The 11,883-nt window shown below is 46.2% G+C and overlaps 2 protein-coding genes across 2 annotated transcripts in view; both read left to right on the top strand.

Annotated features, from left to right (window-relative positions):
- The first annotated feature begins 6 nt into the window (after positions 1 to 6).
- LOC109520831 (desmoglein-1-like) lies at positions 7 to 2,744 on the top strand. The gene is made up of 3 exons (XM_019878341.1): positions 7 to 44; positions 125 to 364; positions 439 to 2,744. Exons 2-3 carry the CDS (start codon positions 182 to 184, stop codon positions 1,348 to 1,350), a joined length of 1,095 nt encoding a protein of 364 aa, XP_019733900.1. The 5' UTR covers positions 7 to 44; positions 125 to 181; the 3' UTR covers positions 1,351 to 2,744.
- A 3,407-nt stretch (positions 2,745 to 6,151) lies between these two features.
- Positions 6,152 to 11,883, top strand: part of dsg2.1 (desmoglein 2, tandem duplicate 1) — a 10,305-nt gene continuing 4,573 nt past the window's right edge. The window contains exons 1-8 of the mRNA XM_019878337.1: positions 6,152 to 6,263; positions 9,530 to 9,646; positions 9,779 to 9,937; positions 10,525 to 10,666; positions 10,745 to 10,905; positions 11,282 to 11,416; positions 11,497 to 11,682; positions 11,776 to 11,881. Coding sequence (XP_019733896.1) covers positions 6,216 to 6,263; positions 9,530 to 9,646; positions 9,779 to 9,937; positions 10,525 to 10,666; positions 10,745 to 10,905; positions 11,282 to 11,416; positions 11,497 to 11,682; positions 11,776 to 11,881 — 1,054 coding nt within the window. The 5' untranslated portion in view covers positions 6,152 to 6,215. The remainder of the gene's footprint in view (positions 6,264 to 9,529; positions 9,647 to 9,778; positions 9,938 to 10,524; positions 10,667 to 10,744; positions 10,906 to 11,281; positions 11,417 to 11,496; positions 11,683 to 11,775; positions 11,882 to 11,883) is intronic.

The raw sequence follows: 11,883 nt of genomic DNA, 5'->3' as shown, positions 1-11,883 counted from the left end.
CCCACTTGGTCACTTACTCCACTGAAGGCCAAGGGGAGAACGCGGTCAGTCCTGATCACTCCATCAACTCCTGAGGATACATATTGAGTTTTTGACTTCTGACCGTCTGCCGGGTCTTTGGCAGGAGGTGCCGCTAAACCTCATCCCGACACAGCTGTTCGCTGAAGACGTGAGCGATCACATGAAGCAGTCGGTCTTTCAGGACACCTTCCAGGGAAACATGGAACAGTCCTGGGCAAGAAGACAAGCCAACGTGAACACCTTCTACTCCAGTTTTGGGGCTGCAGCGGTAGGACACAAGGCCATGGAAGTGCATGACAGCATCGCTTTACCGGACCACCTGATCGCCCAATACTACCAACAGGTGAGAAATAGCTTTACACCAGCGGTGGACACGAAATCATCACAACTTTCACATTTTTTGTCATGTTTCAACAGAAGGTGTACAGCGAAGGTGGCGGAGGCAGTCTGGCGGAGAAGGATGCTCTTTTGAAGTACAATTTTGAGGGCCAAGGCTCCTCAGCCGGCTCGGTGGGCTGCTGCAGCCTCCTGGAGAACGACAATGACCTGCAGTTCCTCGACAACCTCGACGCCAAGTTCAAGGCCCTGGCGGAAGTGTGCCGCGGCCGCAAGTTCGGAGCAAATGTCATTCCACCACCAACAAAGGTCATGACTGGACCAAGGCCGGAACTCCCGAAGTTACCTCCACTTGTCCCCGTGGTAGACCAGACTGTGACTCAAGTGGCGAAGGAAAACATGACTTGGCGGAACCAAGGGATTACTGCAATGAAGGCAGGGATGGAAAACCAAGGCCAGATGTTCTTGTTACAGCAGCAGCAGCCTGTCTATTACACCGCTGCCACTCCCATTCAGTACGTAGTCCAACCACAAGTCCAGAACACCATGCTGCTGGCTGAGGCACCAGCTACCAGTCTCCAGGGCGTAGTTCTGGCAGCACCTGCCCAAGGCATGTTAGTATCTGGCGGACACACCAAGGATGCCGGCATGGTGCTGGTTGAGAACCCCAAGGTCCAGACCAAGATCCACAGCAGACATCATCCCAGCCTCCAGAACATGGTGGTGGTAGAAAGCAAGCGCCCTGTAGGATCTGTAAAAGTTCTCAGGGGGAGCCAAACCTCACCTATGCAAGCAGGTGGAGAAGCTGAATGGATTTCTAGACCTCAGAATGTCCGTTTTGTGGAAGGGTCATCAACCATACATGAAGCTGGAAATATGTCCCTGAACAGGAACACCTCTGGATCTGTAAAGTCCTTCAACATCAAAAGCACCATCACCAAGTCCACCGGACCTCAGATGGCTTCTCCCAGAATCCCAATCTACCGCAATTAATGGCTATGAGATGTTCCCATTGCAGACGCCACTTGGATACTATTCCCATTTGGATTTTGAGCCATTCCTGCTGACTTGCTTCCTGTGCAATGAACTGAACTTAAAGAACATATTTCCTCTTTCTTTGTATGTAAAAAGTATGGTTTTTTTTTTTTTATGAGGCACTTTGCTATCAGGCATTGAGCCGCCCTCCCCTACTCTTTAAGAACTGGAGCGCCTCGCTGTCTCATGGTTGTGCAAGTTGCTCGTTGCCTGTTAGCTAGCTGGTGGCTTGCGCCTCTTGCCGCATTGTGGATGACCTCCATGACAACCCGTCGAAACATATTTTTCATTTTATTGTTTATTTGAAAGGAACCATGCGCACCGACGAACACCGCTACAATACCTGCGTAAAAGTATCCAAGTTAGCATACGGCTAATTTACATTCGTAATCCCTTGGCAGGTAACATAAAACAAAGACAAGAGCAGCCGGAGGCTTTATGCAGATATAATTCCGGGTCTCAAACAGGTAGCGACTCGTAGGTGTAAGAAAGACGCGAGAGAAAGTTGCATCCCTTTTTCAGGCCACGGTATTTGTATTTGATTGACATTTGAGCGGGCCGTGGTTTGTTTCAGGGCATTCAGTTGGGCAAGGCAAGGATTTTGAAGCCTCGTTTTATTGACTCGGCAATGTTTTTAACAATTCAAATTTCACAGGGCTCTCGAATTTGCAAGGGAGATTTATTTTCACTATACAGGGACTTAAACTGGTTGGGCTCAAAAGACGTGATCTCCAGGTGTGAAAGCACACTTTCATTATGTTGCTTTGCACTCAGACAAAAAGTCAAGACCTGAATAAATACTTTTGATGGAAGCAGTTTGAGGAAAATGACATGAATGCACCAAATAAAATCTCATACTTAAATGAGAAAATAATAAAATGTTTGGTGTTTCATCACCCCATGATAATTCAACAACAACAACAAAGTCCCAGAATTCATATTTGAAAAGAGAAATAAAACGAACAAATGCGGAAATAAATTTTCATGAACCATTTTTAGGGTATTAGAAACACACCATTTTAGCCGCTGCATATGTAAGATTCATTCCAGTCGTTGAAATGGTGAGCTAAAGTGAACAGTGAATAAAAGAAATCACCTGGCCACGTATACAAAACAAGCGAAGAGCACTTTGGGTGTGTCTGCCGAGATTGTGTGTGCCTGTGCATGTGTGGGCCTTCGTTGCGGAACCGGTTTTCAACCCCCAACACACGCACACGCACACACACACACAAACTCGCCGCCACTTTTTCTCGCTGTCACTCGATTAAATAACTCGACATGATGCTTCCTCATTATTCAGAAATGTATCTGCTCATTTGGTGAAATGAATAAACGTAAATGTCATTTATGTCCTTATTTATATTTTTCATATTGTAGTAAGCAGCCTATCCTTCTGGATGCATCAGTGCTATCTTTCTGTCGCGTGTCATCTACATTTATATAACTCTGTACATTCTCCTACTGTGTTTAGAAGACGGGCACTGTCAGTTTGTTGACTACTCCCACGCCGAGACACACCTTTGGAGGAGGGGGGGGGGGGGAGCAGGTTTCAAGGCCACACCCACATCTATGCTCAGAAGATGAACTTTGTAATTACAGAGTGCAAAAGAAATACTTAAAAGTCTCCTGGTGGGAATTTGGGAGATTCACTTTGAAACATTTAAGATTAGGGACTCGGGTGAAGCGGAGTCCATAATCCTAAATGTGTCGTGTTTGCAGTGTTGTTGTTGGTGTTGTTTTTTTTTTTTACATGGTTCAACATCAAACCCATCTGTAAACATGCATGTTAGATTATGCTCTGTTCATCTGAAAGCCTAACCCTACAACTGAACCTGAGCCTCTAACGCTAAACGCTACCCCTACCACGGACCGTTACAACTTTGAGCTCATTTCTCTAACCCCCGTCCTTCGTCTGAACCACTGACCCCAAAACCTCTCAAATCCAACCATCTAATCCTCATCCTACCTGTAGCTCCTCACAAAATAAAATTCGGTGCAGAAATGAATATGCAGAATGAACGAATGTTCAATATTGAGTTCCAAATTTGAACTATAGGGTGCAAGCAGTCCATTAATTAATTAAGTCCAGCAATTGGGCCAACTCCCATTTCCAAGATGTCTGCGCCCATGTAAGCAGACTTCACTATTCCAGAAAAAAATAGATTTGACAAATGTGTGGTCTAAACTAAAATCTGAGTAAAACCACAATTTCAGTCATTTACAGAAGAAGTCATCATTGCCGTAGAAATCAGAAAAGTGTAAATAAAGCCCACCGACGTTAGCGCAACCCTCCAACACTTGGATTCTCTCCTCTGCAAAAACGACCAATTTGGAATTAGCTCACTCTAGTTCTCAGTGGTTCAAATTCCTCACAAACTAGCGAAACAAGTTGTTTTGATGAATGACTTGTTTTGGGTGCGGTGGCTACTCTAAGACTTTCGTTCAAACTTAGTTTGCTCTTCATGTGAGTCACTTAACTGTGACTCATAGACTCGAGGCCTTGTTTATGCCATCAAGTCTCGGCAATACCGACACCGACCCGTAAACGTCTGGCAAGCTCTCCTCAAAGGACCAGGTGAGGGCCCCAGAGAGACGATTGAAGTCGCAATCTTCACCCCCCGGGCCCAAGTACAACAACTACATGACAAACTTATTGAAGCACACTTTTCAAAGGATTCCTTCACACCTGTTCTACCTTTCTTGCCATTCGAAATCTTCAAACAATTGCTACTTATACACATGCAAACAACATAGAACAAGACTCACAAGCATCTACTGTGTCTCTGCTCTGTTGGATTGATGAATATGATGGCTCTGTCTCTTCTTCTTGCCCTTACATAGGCTCCAGTAAAGCTTATTGCTCCCTGGCATGTTGTGGCATAGCATGGTACTACACTGAAGGTGTGCAATTCTAAATTCAGACATGCTTGTGCAGTGACATCACAATTGATCACTTAAAAATTCGTAATACAGTGGAGGCCAAACACCGGTGGGCCATTTTGCCATTTCAGAACCCAACGGCTGAAATTAAGACGAGAGACCGCCATTTTCTTGCTGCATTTCGACAACTTTTCCAACAGCTCTATTAGCTTGGGCAACCAAGCTAAGCCACCATGAAACTGAGCCGCTGACATATGATCCGGCGACAAAACAGGCCCGACGACTGAAGCGCATGTTTGTCTTCAACGCAGGCAGTGGAAGCCCAGGATGGAGTGATAGCCGCATTGTTCTGCTACTGGAATGAGTTGTCACCACAAACTCACTGACGCTACTTACTCATTTACTCACTTACTCACACTCTCTGGGCGCGGCGCTCCTGTCAGCAGTTTTCGTCGAGACAGTGATTCTCATTGCGGAGAAACTCTTTGGAGCTTTCAAAACGTCAACATATCCGTTGGCTTACAATGACATTTCTGACGTGTTCTCCAAAAATGTGCCCAGAGATTAAATATGATGTAGATTAGATGGTACATTACAAATGCATTAATTATGATGTATGGTAAATTAATATGCTCATATGGTAGACTATAGCTGTATAAACATGATATTTTATATAAGAAGGATACAAGAGAGGTGTAGAGACATTAAATAGTCAACTGCAGCGGCTGAATTACTCTAATGCACTTGACTTTGGAGTCAGCCACTTCTCCATTAAGCGTCTCCAGTTGGTCCAAAATATTGCTGCTTACCTCTTGACTGGGCGGCCCGGTAGTCCAAGTGGTTAGCACGTCGGCTTCACAGTGCAGAGGTTCCGGGTTCGATTCCAGCTCCGGCCTCCCTGTGTGGAGTTTGCATGTTCTCCCCGGGCCTGCGTGGGTTTTCTCCGGGTGCTCCGGTTTCCTCCCACATTCCAAAAACATGCGTGGCAGGCTGATTGACCACTCTAAATTGTCCCTAGGTGTGAGTGTGAGCGTGCATGGTTGTTTGTCTCTGTGTGCCCTGCGATTGGCTGGCAACCAATTCAGGGTGTCCCCCGCCTACTGCCCGAAGTCAGCTGGGATAGGCTCCAGCACCCCCCGCGACCCTAATGAGGATGAAGCGGTTCGGAAGATGAATGAATGAATGAATGAATACCTCTTGACTGGTACTCGTAAGAGGGAGCACATATGACCGGGTGCGTCAAGCAATTTTGGCGAGCTGTCATATTTTATTTCGATTACATTGCACGATTGGAAATGTCAGAACATTAGTGACACTGCAGGATTCAGGGCATTTTTTTCCCCCATGATGACAATGACGCGTTTTCATATTTTACATATAACAAATGGATGCATTGAGGAAAATGTTGTCAGGGGTGAGAAATGTAGGTCAAAATATGGGCTCAAAATGTGTGACGTGATGTGAACGTAGCAAGATGAAGTGAAATAGCAGAGAGTCAAAGGTCACTCGACTTTGTCTTGACTTGTGTGGAAGACAAAAACGCATCCACATTTGCCATTATTGTCAACACAAATGTACGTGGGACACATTTGCCACAAAAGCAGAATGCGTGGCGAATAACGACGGGAACAAAACGGGATCTCATAAAAACAGTCAACCACTTTCAGAGGCGTGTGAACCGAGTTGCGGGCCGAGTGGCGCGCCGAATGGCGAGGCTTCGACAGGACCGACGTGTTCTCACTCTGCTGTGAGGCCAAATATTTCTGCCAAGCTCTCTCTCAGATGCACACGCTAACCTGTCACTGCCTGCTAGGTGTGTGTGTGCGCGCATGCGCGTGTGTGTGCACAGTGAGAACAAAGTACTCCTCCCCTTGATAAATAAGCCTCCTCCCGGGCTGGCCCGTCTCACATTATCAGGAAGCGACGTGGGCCTCGTTTCATGGATGCGGGCGGCAGTCATGATTTTAACGTTTGTGTCGCTGTTGCTGGCCGTAAGTACGAATCCTTGACACGTTTTGACAATTTTTTTTTTTAACCGTGGTTCACCGTCTCAGAAAAAGGGTGTGCAATTTTGGAATGTGAAACTTGGACGTCTTGGGCAGGTGTAGTCATGCCGTATGTTGAATGTAAATAATTGCTCAGGTGTAAGGTGAGTTTGCTGTGTTTATTTGACCCTGGACTGTGTTGATTCCAAATAGATGGTTGTCATGGCGATACATGTGGAAGTCGAACGAGAATCGTCAGTCTTCTGCGGTTTGCATGTAGTCAATTTTTCGAGAGTTTGATAGAAATTTTGTACGAGGTTTCAAATGTTGGTCTAATTGGGGTAAAAATGGCAGAAGTTGGCGAAAATGCATTCGGGTGTCAAATGTGGCTCGAATGTTGTTACGATTGTGCAAACAGTATAAAATTCTAGTTAAGAATGAGTTTAAAAAAATCATCATTTGTGTAAAATGTTGGTTGGAATACAGGTAGATCGTGATTAGAATGTGTGTAAAACAGTCAAATTGGTTCAAAATGGAGGAGATAAGACAGTGAAAATGTTGTAAAATGTGGGATGAAAGTTAGTCACATTGTGGAAAATTTGGAAAATTGTGGTCTAAAAACTGTGTAAAATATTGCCGTTGCTCAAAATGGAGGAAATTGTGTAAAGCGTTGGCTGATGTGTTATCAAATGGCAAAGGTTAGATTTTTCATTGACTCTGTTCGCTTTTGAGTTCAAAGGACATTTACACAAAATCTGATGATCTTTCCAAAATGCATAATTCCACATATGTCTTGACTTACGACGTATCATTTCACAAGTTGACTGGCTAATAATCTGCTTGTTTGTTTTTCAAGGCCGTCTGCTCTTGCCCTCATGAAACCAAAATACCTGCGCGTGAAAAGGACGACCCCGAGAGAACATATTTGCGTCGGTCGTTGAGATAAGCGCATCGTGTTGCAAGGTCAAACTCATTAGCAAGGGCACAATGTTGGACGTCAGACAACGACACCGTCGATATCGGATGATAACGTATTTATGTCGTGTTGAATTGGAATGTAATGACACCGTATCAATATTGGATTATAGCAGGTTGATATCAGATGAGGGCGGCCCGGTAGTCCAGTGGTTAGCACGTCGACTTCACAGTGCAGAGGTACCGGGTTCGATTCCAGCTCCGGCCTCCCTGTGTGGAGTTTGCATGTTCTCCCCGGGCCTGCGTGGGTTTTCTCCGGGTGCTCCGGTTTCCTCCCACATTCCGAAAACATGCGTGGCAGGCGGATTGGGCACTCTAAATTGTCCCTAGGTGTGAGTGTGAGCGTGCATGGTTGTTCGTCTCTGTGTGCCCTGCGATTGGCTGGCAACCAATTCAGGGTGTCCCCTGCCTACTGCCCGAAGACAGCTGGGATAGGCTCCAGCACCCCCCGCGACCCTAATGAGGATGAAGCGGTTCGGAAGATGAATGAATGAATGAATGATATCAGATAATAACCAGGCCACGTATCACCATTTTTCGGCTCTCTCAAACTGAGCTGCAGATAGGCTGGAAAGTTGACATTTACATTACATTTGAACACAAAACAACATTTAGTGGTATACGCTAATCCTAGTCTGATTTTTTTTCAGATGGTCACGTGACGTTGAAATGTTTTTCTGCTCTCTTGGAACAGTTTCGGGCAGCATTACAGTTAGGGCCTGTCGGAATAGTTTCATGTTTGGGTAGCCTTCGGGTCGGGTGGGATTCACATTAGCATCTCTCAGAAAAGTTGACGGTCAAATTTGAGTCAGGGGTCGGGTTCGTGTTGCTTCTAGTCGATTGCAAGAGTTGTGAATTTGCTTCATTCACACCACACACTGCCGCAGAAAAGATACCGACGCCGATTGAGGGCTGTATAAACAAGCAATTTAAAAATACTCTCCAAATATTCAAACTTACTCGACAATGAAGAAATATGAGTTCGATATTATTGCGATATTTAACATGAACTGAAAGAAATGACATCTCTGTTATCAAGGGTTTACGCTCCTATTTGGACTTTGATGTTGCTAGCTATTGCTAACTTCTGCAGCGATGTGGGCGAAGACGTACCAGCAGAAATTCCCTCGGGGAAAGTTTCTTCATGCCCATTCTGTACATTCTTTACGAACTGCATGTGCTAACTTGATGATTTTGGCAGCCAAAGGATGCGCTGCCACGCCCGCTTATGGGAGTTTGTGTCACCGTTGCTCACCTGCGCGCATGCGGCACGGACTCCAGTCTGCGTGCGTGGCCGCTAGACAGGCTGGTTGACAGCGAGTCGGGTAGCTAGGGTGTGTCGGCCGCTCCTTGCAGCGTTCACGTGTGTCTGGTAGCTCGCATGGGGAGCGACAGATTCAATGCGAACTTGGATGTTAGGGTGAGACTGAAGGATTAGGGTTGATGTTAGGGTGTTGGGCTTAGGAGGGCTGGGTGTTGTGATGTTGGAGTGTCAGGGATACGGTTTTAGGATATTAGATTTGGCGTTTGGGTCTTGAGGGAAGGGACAAGGTGTGGGGTGCTAGGTTTCTGGTGTTAGGGAGTCAAGATTTTTGCTCATGAAGATTTGGGCGAGGTTTGAAAAGTAAAAGATATGTTTCACTCGATACCAAGACTTAATGAAACTGTTAGGATGCCACGTTTAGGGTGAATGGGCCTTGGGAGGGTCTGTGCTACATGAGTGTTTACTTCCTACTGGGGACTTTGAGGACTGTTGACAAGTGCAGGGTGTGCACGTAAAGTCCGCCTGACTTCCTGTCACTTCGCCACCGCTTCAACGTTCGGTTGCAGGTCCGACAGGTTTGTCCACATTCAGCCGCGACTTGCGCCTTCGGACGACAGTCAGCGCCTCAGGCTCACGTAACAGTGGGAAGAAGCGTAAAGCGTTTGATATGAAGGGTCGGAAAAGTCATCAAATTGGGTGAAAATGTCGCTAAGTCTTGCTCGCTAGTTCACTTGCGTCAAACATGTTTCCACATCAAAAGCACAAATTTCACAATAAAAGCATTGCATATTTTGTGCTGTACTTTGACATTATGGTCACTGTGAGGACCAATCAGAAAATGTAGGCAAGCCAGATGTGCCCTAATTTGCCCAAGCTTGTACTAACTATACCATAAAACATTTTAGGTTGTGAATGTAAACAAAAGGGAGCAAGAATAGTCAGTCAGCAGGGTTACAGTATATGAGGCAACGGCACACGGCTTCATAAATACTATAAATAAACATCACGACGTGAACTGTTTCGCCAACTCCAGACGGCTGCCCTGGTGGAGGGTGATGAAGTCCTATCCAGACGAAAAAGACACTGGGTCCCCCCGCCAAAGGTTCTCATAGAAAACACGGACTACTCCAACGAACTCTATGTGGCGAAAGTGAGTACAGTACAGTCTGATCCGGTACAGAGCAGCATTCATTTATTAGACGTTTGCTTTGGTGCCCCCATGTGGTCCAATTGTGCGATGAAGGAATGGTGTTGATTCATCATCCATCACTTTACGTTTCAGATCCACTCGGACTTTGATGACGGGAAGGGGAACCTGGCCTACTCCCTGGAGGGCGTGGGCGCCAACCAGTACCCTTTCCACCTGTTCGTGGTGGACCCCAGAACGGGCTACATTAAGCTCACCAAGAAACTCGACAGGGAGGAATACAGCACGTACAATGTGAGTTGGGGGCGGAGCCATCTAATATCAAAAACCATATCCAAATAAGGCTTGAAATACTCATTTTAAACCCAAACGCTAGTTTGAGATGCTGGACCATATTTGAAACCCTAAACCAGACGTGAAACCAAGTCAAGACACATTTATTTTTCTGGCCCATAATCACAGAAATGTCTCAAAGGGCTTTATAATCGGGAAAACAGTGAAAACTAATGCTATGTTTACATATGATGTCATAAAACAAAAGAGGGCCAAGTACCGATCCCTGCCGAACTCCATTGTGTAACATTGCCAAAGTCAGTACGTCCGTTCCGAGAGGTAAAAACTAAACCAAGAAAGCGCCGTGACTGAAATACCAATACAAGTTTCAAGGCATTCAAATAGTATCTTATGAATGATCAATGATCAAAGCAGCGCTAAGATCGAGGAGTAATAGTATTGATGAGGAAGCCTAATTTGAAACTATAACCCTGGTTAAAAACCCTTTTCGTCAAGACTGTGACATTGATGGCCACGGGTTCAATACCAAAGCTGTGCAGTACGGTCTGGCCGCAAGTTTGTCAACTGACCGGTCACCGTGCTTGCAGCTGTCGGGAGTGGCGACCTACACAGATGGCAGGCAGGCGGAGAAAAACATCGACATCCGCTTCAGGGTGGGGGACCAGAACGACAACTCTCCTGTCTTCAATGTCATCCCAGCCGGCGCGGTCAATGAGCGCAGCGGCGTAGGTGAGCAGATGGGTCGCCTCGGCGGGGTTGGGCTTGACCGCGGCCGTGCATGATTGGTCATCCCTCCTCTTGTTGCAGGGACGTACGTCATGAAAATCAGTGCAACGGATGCCGACGAGCCGGGAAATCCCAACTCTCAGATCGCGTACAGCCTGGTGTCTCAGGATCCGCCTGACGACATGTTCTACATGGAGAATGATGGGACAATCTACGTCAAACGCACCAACTTGGACAGAGAAGTACGGCGTGGACATGCCTTTCAACACTACCCCTTGAAACTCTCAGCCAGAGGAGAAACCTTAACCTTGGCTTGAAGAAGCAAAACCTCAGTCCTTAACTTCAAACACTATAGCAGTCTGAAAAGCATAATTTGAAACCTTACCCTCGTAAACCCTCATCCATGCTTTAAACTCTAACCCTATGTTAAAACGCACATTTGAAACTCTTACCCTTAAAACCGACCCTATTCAGCCTCAATACCCTAATTTGATTCCTTTCCTGTTTGAAATGCGAACCACATCCGCAAACCTTAATTTGTAACCTTATCCCTGGCTTAAAACCCCAGTTTAAACTTTAGCCTTTGTGTTTTTGCGCCGCCACCATTTGACCTTTCAGAAAACGGAGCAGTACACGCTTACGGTGAAGGGTCAGGATCTTAATGGCGCGCCAGGCGGGAACAGCGCCACCAGCACTGCCGTCGTTAAACTGTACGATGTCAACGACAACCAGCCCACCCTGGAAAAGAGCGTGGTACGTCATCTGCAATTGCCATTGCCTTGATTTTAGTGAGCTTAATACAAGTCCATCACCTCTATCCCATGTATATATAGTACGAAGGCAGCATCTTGGAGAACACGGAAGGTGTTGAGGTGATGCGGATCAAAGCGAAAGACCTGGACCTGCATGGGACGGACAACTGGAAAAGTGTTTTCAAGATCGTCAAAGGCAACGAGGCCGGGTATTTCAGCATGATCACCGACTCCAAGACCAACGAGGGCGTCCTCATGCTCGATAAGGTACAAAATGCCAAGTAACTCATGATTCGGTGGTGATTCACTTTCGACGTTTGAACTTGGCCATTGTACTTAAAAGCATGTGTCCTGTTCCAGGCTGTGGATTATGAAGACGTGAAGAACTTGGACCTGGGAATCGCTGTGCTGAACTTGGTTCCACCTTTTGACCCATCTGACCCAACCACAGCTAACATAGGTTTTGGT

Source organism: Hippocampus comes, unplaced genomic scaffold (genome assembly GCF_001891065.2).
Source record: "Hippocampus comes isolate QL1 unplaced genomic scaffold, H_comes_QL1_v1.1 scaffold562, whole genome shotgun sequence".
Taxonomy (NCBI): Eukaryota; Metazoa; Chordata; class Actinopteri; order Syngnathiformes; family Syngnathidae; genus Hippocampus; species Hippocampus comes.
The sequence above is the reverse complement of the archived record's forward strand: the minus strand, read 5'-3'. Positions and strand labels throughout refer to the sequence as shown.

Coding starts and splice junctions, on each gene's coding strand:
- LOC109520831 (XM_019878341.1), top strand. CDS start 182: ATGAAGCAGTCGGTCTTTCAGGACACCTTCCAGGGAAACATGGAACAG. Junction 365..438: donor TCGCCCAATACTACCAACAG/GTGAGAAATAGC, acceptor ATGTTTCAACAG/AAGGTGTACAGCGAAGGTGG.